At 42.6% G+C, this 14,999-nt stretch overlaps 2 protein-coding genes across 2 annotated transcripts in view; one reads left to right on the forward strand and one right to left on the reverse strand.

Moving 5' to 3' along the window:
- Positions 1–9,703, reverse strand: part of MRPS7 (mitochondrial ribosomal protein S7) — a 37,811-nt gene extending 28,108 nt beyond the window's left edge. Inside the window, exons 1-2 of the mRNA XM_088482579.1 lie at positions 9,564–9,703; positions 2,996–3,187 (exon numbers count right to left, since the gene is read on the reverse strand). Coding sequence (XP_088338705.1) covers positions 2,996–3,187; positions 9,564–9,619 — 248 coding nt within the window. The 5' untranslated portion in view covers positions 9,620–9,703. The remainder of the gene's footprint in view (positions 1–2,995; positions 3,188–9,563) is intronic.
- Positions 9,673–14,999, forward strand: part of GGA3 (golgi associated, gamma adaptin ear containing, ARF binding protein 3) — a 109,446-nt gene continuing 104,119 nt past the window's right edge. Inside the window, exons 1-3 of the mRNA XM_088482576.1 lie at positions 9,673–9,796; positions 13,153–13,237; positions 13,953–14,028. Of these exons, the coding sequence (XP_088338702.1) occupies positions 9,757–9,796; positions 13,153–13,237; positions 13,953–14,028 (201 nt within the window). The 5' untranslated portion in view covers positions 9,673–9,756. The remainder of the gene's footprint in view (positions 9,797–13,152; positions 13,238–13,952; positions 14,029–14,999) is intronic.

Consider the following 14,999-nt stretch of genomic DNA (forward strand, 5'->3'; position numbering starts at 1 on the left):
TGACGATGTGATTCTAACTCTAACTGACCCCCATTCATCCCTCCCAAATCTTTTTTTCGAGATAGACAAATACAGCACATTCTCTAATTTTAAAATTAATACAGATAAGACGGAGATTTTAGACTTACAAACCCCCCTGCTGACCTCGCATTCGTCTGCTGGCAAACGGATAAGATAAAATATTTAGGGGTTTATTTAACTAAGACGTATTCCTCCTTATACGCAGCCAATTTTCCTAGACTATTTGCCTCCATTAAGTCCGACCTTCATACATGGAATAAATCTTTAATCTCTTGGATAGGACGTATGGCATCAATTAAAATGAACATTCTACCTCGACTGCTATATATGTGGCAGACTCTCCCGATACATATCCCAATCACAATCCTGAAAAATATTCAAGTAGAGATCTCACATTATATATGGGCTGGGAGACGACAAAGAGTAAGGATGCGCTTGTTGCAAAAACCTCGTAGTGATGGAGGGCTGGGTATTCCTGATCTAATCAAATATTATCGGGCAAACCACTTAGTCCCGTGTGTTCTCTGGCATGCTCCGCCTAGCCAGAGAGTTTGGACATCTATTGAAGCCGGAGCATTATCTGTTTATTCTCCCTATTCTTTCCTTTGGTGCCCTGCCCTTTTACGATCACCTAAGCTAAACATACTTTCCACTGTTCGCTTTACGATTTCGATTTGGAACCAATGCTCCCGTCTCTATAATATTTGCTCATCTCATCCCTTAATGGTCCCTCTATGGAACAATCCTGAATTTGTCCCAGGTACACAACATAAATCCTTTCGCCAATGGACTAAATCTGATATCTTATTTTTATTTGATTTAGCTCCCTTACAGACTTTCCCGTAATTTGTTGAATTGCAATCTCAATTCTCCCTACCCAATAACGTTTTTTTCCAGTACCTTCAATTACGCCATTTTTATCACTCCCAGATGCAAACCTCTATAATAGCTGATAAAACTGCTCTTGAATCACTCTGTTTACACCCTCACTCAACTAAGGGTCTTATTTCCACAATTTATCAATCATTAATCCACCATAATCAACCCGTAAAAGAAGCCCATGAGAAGGCCTGGGAGAGAGAGGCGGGTGAGATATTAACCCCTGAGGAATGGTCAGATATAAGGAATGAGATTGCAAAGAGCTCTATTTCAGTCCGCATACAGGAAAACTCCTACAAAAGTTTACTATAGGTGGTACCTGGTCCCCACTCGACTTCATGCTATTTACCCCTCTTCCTCTAATCTGTGCTGGAGGCTTTGTGGCCAGGTGGGATCCATGCTGCATGTCTGGTGGTCCTGTTCTTGTATTCAGAGGTATTGGGTGGATATACATAAATTGATTAAGGATGTAGTTGATATTCAAGTCCCAAATACTCCTTTATACACCCTCCTTTCTCGGCCTATTCCGAATACCACACGAGCCGAACTGAAATTAATCAAACATATATTGAATGCAGCTAAATGTACGATTGCCTCCCTTTGGAAGTCATCCACTCCCCCTTCTGTTTTAGCTACTATTAACGCCATATGGCATACCTATAAAATGGACCGAGTAACAGCTGTCCTACATGACACTCCAGATCATTTTATTAAAACATGGTCCCCGTGGACCGCTCATTTTTCAGCTGAATCACCCCTGACAACGATTTAGTTTTGTCTTATTTGGACATAATTTGTCTCAGCGATTTTGCTCTCTAATTGACTGGTACCCCCCCCCCCTCCCTCTTCCCTTCTCTTTTTCCCACTTTTCACTATTCTATATAACCTATTCTTTTGCATTTTTGTATTCAATTATTATATATATGTTTCTGTATCTATATACAATATATTCCTTTTTTGTGATATATCTTGTGATATTTGTTTACTAATTCTAATGTTATTGTAGTTCACAGAGTTTTTTTTTGTGATTAGGTTATTTTATTTTTTGTGTCAATTATGGTAATGTTACTATTTTAAATGCAATATGAAAAATGTTTCAATAAAAATATTTCTCAAAAAAAAACAAAAAAACGCCATATGTTCCAGGGTCAAACACCAACCACTGGAATTTTTCCAAAGTGCATTCACAGCTTGGGTTGAGAGGTGGAGAAAATGCTTGAGGGCAGATGGTGAATTTTTTGAGTAGAGTCATTCTGTTACTAAGACTTCAAAGTATTTTACAGCAAATTTTCAAATCTGTACCTATAATAAAATTTGAGTTGTGAGCATTTAGGCATAACTTTTGAACAACCCTCGTATTTAATTTTTTTTTGCATTGGTTAGATGCACTCTTTAGTAGAGTATATTGAATAGTACCTGGATGTGGAGACTAGCTCCTCAGTGAGAGGGGGAGTTGTATGCTGCCTTATGCATAGAGCTGCCTCTCACTACTGTGGTCAGCGCATCACACAATGGGGGGGAGGGGGGGATGTGAGCAAAGGTTTTGTTCTCGCTGATGAGACAAATTATGTTGCGTCATTAATGGTTTTCTATAATACTCAATGGATAAGATGCTATATGAATAGTGGTTAAACCATCACTGAGTTCTACATGCAGAGGTTTCATGTAGCCTTGTCTGAGAAAAAAGGCTGTCTGTAAATAAATAATCTACACCATTGCTTAATGAACAATTACAGAAAAATAATGTGGAAACAACAACACATAAAATGGAAACATGAAAGAGTGCTGGTCACTAAACAGCTGATTACTAGTATTGATAATAAGCTTTAGCATAACTTATTTTCTCTCTTCAAATGAAGCAAGCCTAAATGAGTGATACAAAAATATGTTTCAAAAACTTTTTAGCTTCTCACAATCAGAGAATACTGGAGTCCATTTGGCAAAAAATAAATAAAAAATAATAGCCTACAAGTATGTTTTTCTTTAGAGGGAACAAAAACAAATGTACACATTGGAAGCTACCAGACTGGAATTACATACATGTCCCCAGAGCAATATATAATAGATCAGGCACAATTCAGCTTTTGGTAAATACCTGACAAGTTGGTCAGTGAAGACAGAGCTGGTTATGTTGGGTGGACATGCCTTGATTGGTCTGATGAGTTTAAGTTCCCATTCTTCCTGTTCTTCTTTACTCAAATCCTCTAAAGGTCGTCTGTACCTCTCTTTATCTGTGACTGGGTCCAGGTATGATTTGTCATACCTGCTCCATCGCACTGGGATCAAACTGCATAAAAGCATAATGTCAGCTACAGACCTGAACATGTATTACACACATATATAAGATATACAAAAGAGTGGTGCACACAGACGGAAGCAGATGTCACAAGTCCAACATATTAGAAGGCCAAGTGGTATGTGCAGTACAATTCATGCTGGTCTTTTCTATGCCTCCATGCTGTATGAATGGTTTAAAATTGTGTGTGTGTGTATATGTGTGTATATATATATATATATATATATATATATATAGTGAGCGGGTGCGGATTTTTGAAATCCGAACCCCCCCCCCCCGATCCGAGTCAGGCTCGACTTTTCCCGCCTGACTCGGATCTGAAATCGAGGCAAAACGTCATCATCCCGCCCTCCGGGTCTCGCGGGTTTTGGATCCTATATAAGGTACCCGCGTCGGCGCCATTTTCTCACTCGGCTGTGGACAGTGAAGAGGGAGGGTGGGAGTTAGGGCTGGCTGGGCTGTGTAGTGTAGTGTTGTGTTGTACTGCGCTGTGCTGCTGTTGTCCATAGAGGCTGTGTCCACTACTCCAAAGTCCATAGGGGCTGGCTGGACTGTGTTGTGCAGTCAGTTGTCCATAGGGGCTGTGTCCACTCCAAAGTCCTGTGCAGTGTCCCAGTCCTAAAGGGGTGCTGTAGTGTTGTCCAGGGGGTGCTCTGTCCGTCAGGGGTGCTCCCCCCAAATGCAAAAAAATTATATTTTTTCTGTGTTTGTGAATTGTGTGCACTGTGGCTGCACGTGCATCAACAAAGGAGCAGCGCCAAGCGTGCGCCTGTGTCCCATAAGTAAAAGGCCGGCTGGCTTGTCCGTTAAAGGGTGCTGCGACCCCCAAAGGGCACTCCAAACAAAATAAAAAAATATTTTCTGTGTTTGTGAATTGTGTGGGCTGTAGCTGCACGTGCATCAACAAAGGAGCAGCGCCAAGCGTGCGCCTGTGTCCCATAAGTAAAGGGCCGGCTGGCTCATTTCTTAAAGGGTGGTGTAACCCACAAAGTGCACTAGTCTCCAACAAAAATAAAAAATTATTTTCTGTGTTTGTGTGCACCTTAGCCGCACGTATATATCAATATAACATAAATGGAGGACCAAACTTTCTCCGATAAAAATAAAATAGGGAAAGATCAAGAACCACTTCCTCCTAGTGCTGAAGCTGCTGCCACTAGTCATGACATAGACGATAACATGCCATCAACGTCGTCTGCCAAGGCCGATGCCCAATGTCATAGTAGAGGGCACATACAATCCCAAATGACAAAGTTCAGGAAAATGACCTTGAAAAAAACATTTAAATCATCTGAAGAGAAACGTAAACTTGCCAATATGCCATTTACGACACGGAGTGGCAAGGAACGGCTAAGGTCTTTCCCTATGTTCATGACTAGTGCTTCAGCTTCACATGACGATGGAAGCCCTCCTCCCGCTTAAAAAATCATACGAGTTAAGCTGGCAAAAGCACAGCGAAGAACTGTGCGCTCTAAGAAGATATCACAAATCCCCAAGGAGAGTCCAAGTGTGGTGGCGGTTGCGATGCCTGACCTTCCCAGCACTGGACGGGAAGAGGTGGCTCTTTCCACCATTTGCACGCCCCCTGCAAGTGCTGAAAGGAGCACCCACAGTCCACTTGCTGATATGCAAATTGAAGATGTCACTGTTGAAGTACAACAGGATGAGGATACTGGTGTAGCTGGCACTGAGGAGGAAGTTGGCGAGGAGGATTCTGATGGTAATGTGGTTTGTTTAAATCAGGCTCCGGGGGAGACAGTTGTTGTCCGTGGGATGAAAAAGCCCATCACGGTCATGCCTGGGCAGAAGACCAAACATTCCACCTCTTTGGTCTGGCAATATTTCTATCCAAATCCGGAAAACAACTGTCTTGCCATATGTACCATATGTAAAGGTGAAATAAGTAGGGGTAGGGACGTTAACCACCTAGGAACATCCTCCCTTATACGGCACCTGCAGCGCGTTCATAAAAAGTTACTGTCAAGTTCAGAAACTTTGGCTAAGACCGTAAGCAGTCCAGGGACACCTAAATCCCTTTTTCCTGTTTTATCCAAGGAATCGGTGGATGAGGAGGATGAGGACGACATCTTGCCTCCGTAGAGCCAGTTTGTGCAGGGACACATTAATTGCCAGCTTGTTTTGTGGGGGCCCAAACGAACCAATCATTTCAGCCACAGTCATGTGGCAGACCCTGGCGCTGAATGATTGGTTTGTTAAAGTGTGCATGTCCTATTTATACAACATAAGGGTGGGTGGGAGAGCCCAAGGACAATTCCATCTTGCACCTCTTTTTTTTCTTTGCAGTATGTACTGTTTGGGGCCTACTTTTTCAAACTGCCATCCTGTCTGCCACTTCAGTGTCTCTCCTAGATGGGCCACGTGTTTGTGCCACCCACTCGTGTCGCTTAGCATAGTCATCCAGCTACCTCGGTGCAATCTTTTGGCCATAAAAACAATATTGTGAGGTGTTCAGAATAGACTGGAAATGAAGGTTATTGAGGTTAATTGCATAGGAGCAGAAAAACCCACAAATTCTGTGATTTAAGCTGTTTTTATGCTTTTTTTCAAAAAAATACAGATCCAAAACACAATACCCAGGACCCAAAACACGGAAGGGTGGTTTTGGCAAAACCAATCCAGATCCAAAACACGAAGAAAGATCCAAAACACGAAAAGTGGCCGGTGCACACCCCTAATATATATATATAATACACTCAATCGATTTCATATAAATACAGTATATGAGCCACGAATGGTCAATAACAATGAGTCAGCAACTCTTATGAACATATACAAGAAAGACCATAAATGCGTTAATGTTGGGTACACACTAGACGATATAGGATGATTTGCTGTTTTGAGCTGAATTAGAACGACATATTGTCCACATTGCATAGTGTGTACACACTTTTGCGCGCTCCTGTGCATCATTCCTCGCATCTTCTCATCTGCTGTACTGCACGGCAGATAAGATATCTTTAACAATTTTGAGCAAATTGTGGTGTGTATATGCTCAACCCAAAAATGGCTGTATAGTGTTTACAGGATCAACGATTAATTGTATGCAATCCAACTATACAATATATTGTGCCGTAGTTTGGAGAATTCATTGCATGTACGCAATATATCGTTTTTCTGGGGATAAAGGGAAACCGGAATAACCATTGCGTCATTTGCACATCGTCTAGCGTATACCCAAGCTTATGAACTGTCCCATTGCCACAATTGGGGAGCGATAATCTTAGATCTCACCATTTTTTTTTTGACACTTGTGGTGTGTTTTTTGGAAATAACCATTGAGTTCTGATACAATTTTATTTGTTTTCTTTTTTTGGAATATCTGAAAAAACATCTTGGTGAGATCAAAGATTATCACCCCGTATTGTTTATGTGACAATTCTTAGTGCATGTCTGTTCTTTCCTGTATTTGTAATTGATTTCATATATCCACATATGTCCTTTTCAAGTAAGTACTTCTTTGCCCTGTCATAGTCTAATGTAGCAATATCAATTATTGCGCTGAAGGTTTAAGCACTGAGGGCCTGATCCAGAGCCGGACGCTCTTTCAGAGCGCTCGCTCTGAATCAGTGCCCTCCCTCTGTTTTTTTACAGCGGCCTCCTGGCTGCTCGCATAGCTGTGGGTGACCACCCACAGCTATAGCGAGCGGCCAAAAAGATGGTAGCGATGGTCAAGACCATCGCGACCATCGGGCTTGCGACGAGACCCTTTTGGTAGGGTCTCGTCTGTCGCAAGCCCTGGAGTGCTTTTGGCTCTATCAGAGCCAAAAGCACTCCCACTGACATCACTTGTGATGTCAGTGGGGCCGGCCCCAGACAGTAGGCGTTCCCATGGGAACACCTCCGTCTGGCCAGCCACTCCCCCGGCACGCCCACCAAAGGGGGCGTGCTGTCACTCACCATCGACAGCACGCCCCCTTTGTAGCGAGACCCATAGCGACGGCTTGCCCGTCACTATCCGGGTCTCGCGCATGCGCACGACGGAGCCGGGTCCGTCGTGCGCATGCACACTGGCCCAACATCGACCCGCTTGCGAGCGCTCAGCGCTCGCAAGCGGGTCTGAATCAGGCCCAGACTCCGCACATCATGGTGGGAATTGTCAGTATATTTAGTGTTTTCCCCAGACAATTTTGCCAGCCAGGCGGCATGAAGAAGTAGCTGGGTGGAGGCAGTGTAATACTTTGCAATAATGAAAAAAGTTGAAAACTTTATATTGATTTGAACTCAGGATTAACAATATTAAATTAAATATTTTTTAAAGACTGTTGATATTGCCCACCTGCTACCGGGACACAGATAATGGTGTCCAGTAATGCACACTAAGGGCCTGATTCAGACCCGCTCGCAAGCGGGTCGATGGTGGCCCAGTGTGCATGTGCGGCGTGCGCGAGCCCCATGTCGAGTGAGACCTTCACTTGCTCCGGGGCTCGCAGCAAAATGGGGCGGCTGTTGATGTTGATTGATAGCTTGCCCCGTTTTGTAGGCGGGTGGGGGGTGGCTGAACAAACGGAGGCATTCCCAGAAGGAACACCTGCTGTTTGTGGGTGTCCCTACTGACATCACTCGTGATGTCAGTAGTGGACTTTCGGCTCTACTAGAGCTGAAAGTCCACTCGGCATTGCGAGTGCTGAGACCCTACCTTAGGGTCTCCTCGCAATGCTAATGATAATCGCGACCACCTCCTGCCCGCTCGCACTAGCTGTGGGTGGGCACCCACAGCTTAGCGAGCGGAAAGGAGAGAAAAATAAAATAAAATACTCCCCGCCCTGATTCAGAGCATGCGCTCACAAATAGCGAGCGGCTCTGAATCAGGCCCTAAGAACAGTGCAGATCTGCACTCTCCATCTGCCCTCTCTACAATATTTCTGCCATCCAAAGCACACACAAAAAAGTTGGGTGGAGTGACCGTGAAATTGATCCTGGGACGAACACTGTATATTATTTGCCACACTGTGCAATAAAAGCTACTCCATCTGTATACTGTCCAGTATCGCACAGAAATCAACACATGTTGAACATATTTGACTCATACACTCAGGTTAATTTTGATACCTTTGGTGCTCATACACAAAGATGATTTTGCAGCAAGCAATCTACTTATTTACTGCTCACAATACCAGAATGCCACAGAAATCCTTGATCATTATTCCAATCACTCCTGTTCATTCATACCCAAATCTCTGTAAAGCTGTGTACACACGCTACGATTTCAATGAACGATAACATTCATCGTTAAATCGTTCTTTTTATGCAACCAACGATGCGCGTTCCCGCATGGACATTGGTCGGCCATGCTTGCAGGCCAACCTGGACGATATAGTTCATTTTCCATAGGGATTTGCAATCGTTGGTTGTTCATTGTTGCCGATATCTTTTGTGTGTGGATGAACGATATTGTTCATCCAACACACCGGGAAAATCAAGGGAGATCGTTCAGTGATACTGTTCGCTGAACAGATCGTCCCTTGTGTATGCACCTATATCACGACATATTTGAGATATTGGTATTTTGGCTGCATTTGGTAACAGTTGTCAATATTTGTGATACATGGGACAGATGTAACAATAACCTCAATTGTTCTTTTGTGTTGTGGACTGGCATGTAGATGATAAATATTGTATGTTTGGGTCATTAATGTCTATGACTAATAGTGAGTTTGCTCCTACATGGCAGGCAGTGAATAATGCTCCCCCCATACCTTTAACTCAATGTTGGATAAGAAAGTTAAGTACTGCACCCCTGGGCGGGGGTGGATGTACTAAGCCTTTGAGAGAAAGAAAGGAGATAAAGTACCAACCAATCAGCTTCTAACTGTAATTTTTCAAACACAGCTGTAAACAGACAGGAGCTGATTGTCTGGTACTTTATCTCCACGCACTTTATCTCTCACTAAGACTTAGTACATCTCCCCCAGTAGGAGGAGACATGAACTCAGGAGATGATATGAAAGAGAACAATTCTACATTGAGAACAATAGTGGCACTTTAAAGTAATTGCAACAATCACAGAACATAATGGAAGAATTTATGTACAATTGTTTGCTCACTTTAGAACTTTATTCAGTAAACAATCTGGAAAAACTTTAAATCAATTAGGGTAGCGTGTGCCTGGGGTAAAGGTGGTATAATTAATAAATTCAACTTTTTAGTGGAAAATGCATTAAAGTTAACTTGGGCACCAGATCACCCTGAGTGTGTTTCCTCCTGTCCTTCCCTCAGTGTCACCTCCCTGGCCATTCTTTCAGCTCACGTCCCCCCTTCCCTATGCTTCCTATCACTCTCTACTCTCATCCCGGGCTCTCACCCGCTGCAGCTGCCCGCCTGATAGCTGTGACTGTGTAATACACACCTTAGAAACCCAGCCCTTATCTGCCGAGAGAACAGCTTGCCTGTGGGCGCCGCCATCTTGGGGTGACCGCCTGCCGGCTCTCACGACATCCAGGCAGAATGCATGCGCCACAAGGACCTCTGCAATCTCGCGAGAATCTGACTGCAAGCTGTCTAGGCTTCGCCGCCTGGGGGGCGGGGCCTCCGCGGGCAACATGGCGGAGAGTGACGGGGAGACCCTGGAGTCCTGGCTAAGTGAGTGATAGCGACACCCGCGGGTCACCAAATGTCACCCTTCATCACTGACGTTCCCCTCCCTGTATGCGGCGACCCTCCCCGCTGTGATAGTCCGGGCAGCAGGCGTCCCCTGTAATGCAGGGATGGTGCAGAGCATTGGCTGCACCGCTAATGACCTACTGTAGCTCTGTTTCCTCAATTCCGGTCCCGCATTATAAGGGAAGCCTCTGTGGCCTGACTCCGACTTCACGGTTCCCTGACACACCCTGACTGGGTCACACGAGTGTCATGTTTCCCATACTTGGCAGACTTATTTTCCGCAGGCTATGTGAAACTACAAGTCCCACACTAACTGGAGAACCACAGTATGTTGTAGTGGGGTGTAAGTGCAGCCCTGGGTTATAGAGTAGGGTGAGCTATAGAAGTGCTGTCAGGCGCTGAGACAAGGGGTGAGGTACTTATTTACATTATGCTACTCCAGCACTTTCCAGAAGTAATTGCGCCCCCCCATATGTGGGCAGTCTACAGTAGAAGCAGTATTGTGTTCCAACATTATTTCATGTGAATGATCAATGTTTCATATTTATAAACCAAATATGTTGTGTAAAGTCCAATGTTTTGCACCCATCTGACTCCTTCAGCCTTCAGTGGTCAGTTGATCTAGTCCATTGTAATCATCCATTTTTGACATCCATTGATTGTATTGCCTCTCAATTTTTATCTCCAATTGCCATAAAGACTTATGTGTCATGTCAGTCTCAAACTGCCTCCCTTTCAGTGCCAGTTCTAAACTGAGCGCATGCATCATAATGCAATGACCGTGTTACAGTGAAGAGCATTCATTTGGCCTAGATGACATCATATGTGTGGTTGCAAAGTTTTGCATCTTCTGACAAACAGAGTTTTGCGGGTTCATGAAGTTCCTGCTAAGTGCGTGCTAGATACATGTATAGTTTTGCAAAGATTTTGTTTTTGTTGCTTGCAATCTTCTGAATTAAATATTTGTGGTAGAGAGGATACATTTATTGCTGGGAGCACCCTCATCCAGGTGCACTTTTTTAATGGGAAAATGCTACTAATGTCAGAATAATCATCATTTGTTTATTTATAGGAAACAGTAGTACTGGACATTCATAGAGGGTCAATCCAATATGCGCTGCACTCGCGGGTGTAAGTCATCGCGTCACTGGCTGCACTTGATGGCAGCCTGAGCTCGCTCAAAACTGTCTGCAGCCCTCTTCCAGTTCAGCCTGAAAGAGGGCCATGAGGGGTGTGTTTGAACACGTTGGCAAAATGCACCCAATTCGCACCCCTCGCGGCTACTTGGATTACCCCCATAGTATAGAAATTACATGCATGAATGCTATAAGCATAAATTGAACCATGAATGCAATTAAGCATAATAGCAAATACATGAATACAATTACACAGGATAGCAACATTGAGGTACAAACAGAGAATGAGTTATGTACGACCAATAACAGATATAGGCACAAAGTTGGTATGTATGAGTAAACAAACAGCATAGCAATAATACAAAAAGACATAAGATAGTGTTCACTCTAGGTCTGGCGCTGGACCTAGAGAAAGGGCACTATGGCGCACGCTTTTGGCACATGGTCGAAAAGGGGTTATGGTCACGAGAAAAGGGTGCGTGTCTTTTCATCGCTCTTATGGGCGTGCCCGGCACTTCCGGACATGCCGGGCTGCCCCCAAGCTCTCCCTTTTCTGTGAACAGATACCAGGTGCCTGCGCCCCACATCTTTTCACCGGTGGTAATCGATATACTGCAATTTCCCCCACCTGCGGGACACTACGGCCCGTGGGTGGGGACAGAACCCGGCAGGCTGCTTTAGCAGGGCACTGCCCTTTTGAAATCGGGCCTAGCGGGAACACGATAAGAGACATACAAGGTTTATGGGTAGATTTACTAAAGTTTCTAAAACACACAAATGGTGATCTTGCCCATTGCAACCAATCAGATTCTAGCTATCATTTATCTATTGCATTCTAGAAAATTATACACAGAATCTGATTGGTTGCTATGGGCAACATCAACACTTGTCTGTTCTAGAAGCTTTAGTAAATATACCCCTAAAGTAGAGCAAACCCTGCCTGTGAAAGCTTACATCAAACACAAAAATGGCATTTAATAAAGACAGTCCTGATGTTGTTTCAGGCACAATAATGGAAGAAATTATTGAAGATCAGTATCTCAGAGAGAATAAACAGTTGAAATGAATGAAGGGTGCATTCTAAAATGTTAGTAGGTTATACCTTGAATTAGTGCAATATTTTTACTATTTGCACCTTGCACATTTCCCACTAGACCTGAAATCTTAAAAGGTTGCACAGAGCATTTCCAAAATTCTGAACCAGCTCTTTGTTTAGTGTGAGGCAGGAATTGGGTGATTTTGGACAATTAGAAATAAACTACACGTCCTTGTATGTTGCAGTTTCTAAATTACCTTTTAGGGCTCGATTCAATTATGAGCGAGTCCTTTATGGCGCCATTAAGTGCAGCTGTATGCTACGTTACAACAGGAATGCACCACCATCGCTCCTAATTGGGGAGATTTTTGGGGGTATTTATCAAAGCTATCAATCCACTTCTGTGTTTGAAAAATGACAGGAGCTGATTGTTTAGTACTTTATGTTTCACAATTTTATCTATCCCCAAGCTTTATACCTCATTTAGGGGTATATTTACTAAAGTGCAGGTTTTTAGAAGTGGAGATATTGTCCATCGCAACCAGTCAGATTTGACTTATCATTTATCTAGCACCTTCTAGAAGATAATAGATAGAATCTGATTGGTTGCTATGGGCACCATCTCCACTTCTAAAAACCTGTACTTTAGTAAATATACCGCTTAGTGTCTACTCTTATGACACTAACCATTTCAAACTCTCTTTATGACTAGCAGTTTCACATAACATTCCTGCTTGCTGATCTTGTTACTGCTTTCAGAGTTATTCTTCACTGATTGTACAAAGACTTCTATAATAGAGAAAATGCCTTCTCCACACTACTGCATGAACATTTTGAATGATAAACATCATAGCTAAGCCTTTCTTATACAGGTTTTAAGTTTATAGATACCAATTCATTTGCTGCCAGCACTCAAATGCTATTCCCGATTTCACGTAGGCATATTATTGAGATACACCAGAGTGACATTCATCTATTACCCATTTCAAGGGCGACTTGTATATGACAGACAACAATGCAAATGGCACCATATTGTCATCTGACCTGTCATGTATACATGCTTGTAAAACCCAAGTGACAGTTATTTCTTTTGTTTAAATTGTTGTTTTTTTTATTAGCCTGTTAATAGATATATTTTCACAATTATTTTCATTTATTTTCAGACAAAGCCACAAACCCTTGTAACCGTCAAGAGGACTGGGAGTACATTATCAGTTTCTGTGACCAAATCAATAAAGAGCTTGAGGGGTATGGCGAGTATAGGATCATGCACGCAACTCTTTCCTCTTTATTTGCCTTAATACATAGACACCAGAGTGTTATTGTGATTTAAACCCACATCGATTGTATAACATGAGCCAACTAACATGAACGCTACACCAGCAGTTTGACAGTTAATAATTTGCAGAATCTGAATGGTTTTCCCTGTAACAGGACATATGATTGTTTTAGAGTTGGTAGTGTCCTGATGCTGAAAACAGTGGCCACACCTAGGATTGTTAGATCTGTTGATCCCTTAAGGACTCATAGCTCCATTATGCAGAACGAAAATAAGACTATGTGTACTTTGTTAATTTAGGTTCACACTGCAATTGTTGCTAATTATGTTTACTAATCAGTTAAATATATATAGATTAAGTATCGTAAATTGTTACAATTGTTTTTTTTCTTACTGAGGATGAAGGTGTTTAAATTATGACATTGTCGTTATACTTTAATGGGACTGGGTAACCCCTTTGTAAAAATCTTAGATATTAGTATTAATCATCTCTGTGTGTACAAATAAAGCAACATGAAGCGTCATTATTCATCCTCCAATCAGAGGAATATTTTGTTTGTGTGTGTGTGTGTATATATATATATATATATATATATAGCTGCATATATCAAGGACAGCACAACTACTCTTACCTGCTCCATGAAAGCTATTGCAGTACATTTGACCAGTATGTTTTCTTCTCAGTCCACAGATAGCTGTCAGACTATTGGCTCATAAAATCCAATCCCCACAAGAATGGGAAGCTCTACAGGCACTCACAGTGAGTACATTTCCCTACCTGATTCAAGTCTATAGTGTCGGTGTGTTGCAGGTTGTCGTCTCTGCTAATGGTTAGTTCTCTTGATGAAGAATTGTGTGGTTCTCAGTCTTTAGTGTGAATGTTGATGTGTGATTTGACTTCACCCCTTCTGAAACATTATGGACATTTTATAGTCTACTTCTTGGTGGCTGAATATTTACACATCCATATAGCAATAAGGATTGGATCTGATTTTTATGTTTTACAATATGTCAGTTTTTCTGCGCAAGATATGGACATACTTAAATGACATCCTGGTTATAGCAGAGAGAGACTGTAATGCTACAACAATATAGATGATAACCTTATTGCAGAAATAAGACTTAACAGTGATTGGGACAAAGAGTCTAATTGTTCTCTCGCTGAAATAACTTTTCTGGGGATTCAAATAAATGCCATATAGAACAAAGTAGCTGTGTCATTAGAGTGGCATCTTAAAATACTGCTCTTGGCACATCAATTACACACACATCAGTCAAGGAGAGTGCTTCAGCTGGTGGAAATGTTTTCCTCTGCCTTGGGGGTAGTTCCCTGGGCAAGATGGCATCTGCTAGCTCTTTGGGAATGCAAACAGACTCCATTGGATCACAACATCTGCCTGACAAAAAGTTAGGCAGATGATGGCAATACCCACGATTAAGGACACAGAACATGTTACTCTCAGATGTAGAGTGAGTAATACTGAGTTCATTTACTCAGAAAGATACCACTTGAAACTTGGTCACAAAAAGAAAAGAAACTCCACATAAATATCCTGGAAATGAGAGCTGTTTAGAAAGCAGGTAATTAGTTCCTGGTTGCTGGGGAAACATCTCAGTATTCGCAGACAACAAAACAGTGATGGCCTTAAGAAATCCCCAATCACCATGGAGGCACAAGATGCATAGCTAGGATGTTGGAGGTGGCAAATCTGATACTTTGGGCAGAAAGAA

This window comes from Taudactylus pleione, unplaced genomic scaffold (assembly GCF_031769625.1).
Source record: "Taudactylus pleione unplaced genomic scaffold, aTauple2 ptg000290l, whole genome shotgun sequence".
NCBI lineage: Eukaryota > Metazoa > Chordata > Amphibia > Anura > Myobatrachidae > Taudactylus > Taudactylus pleione.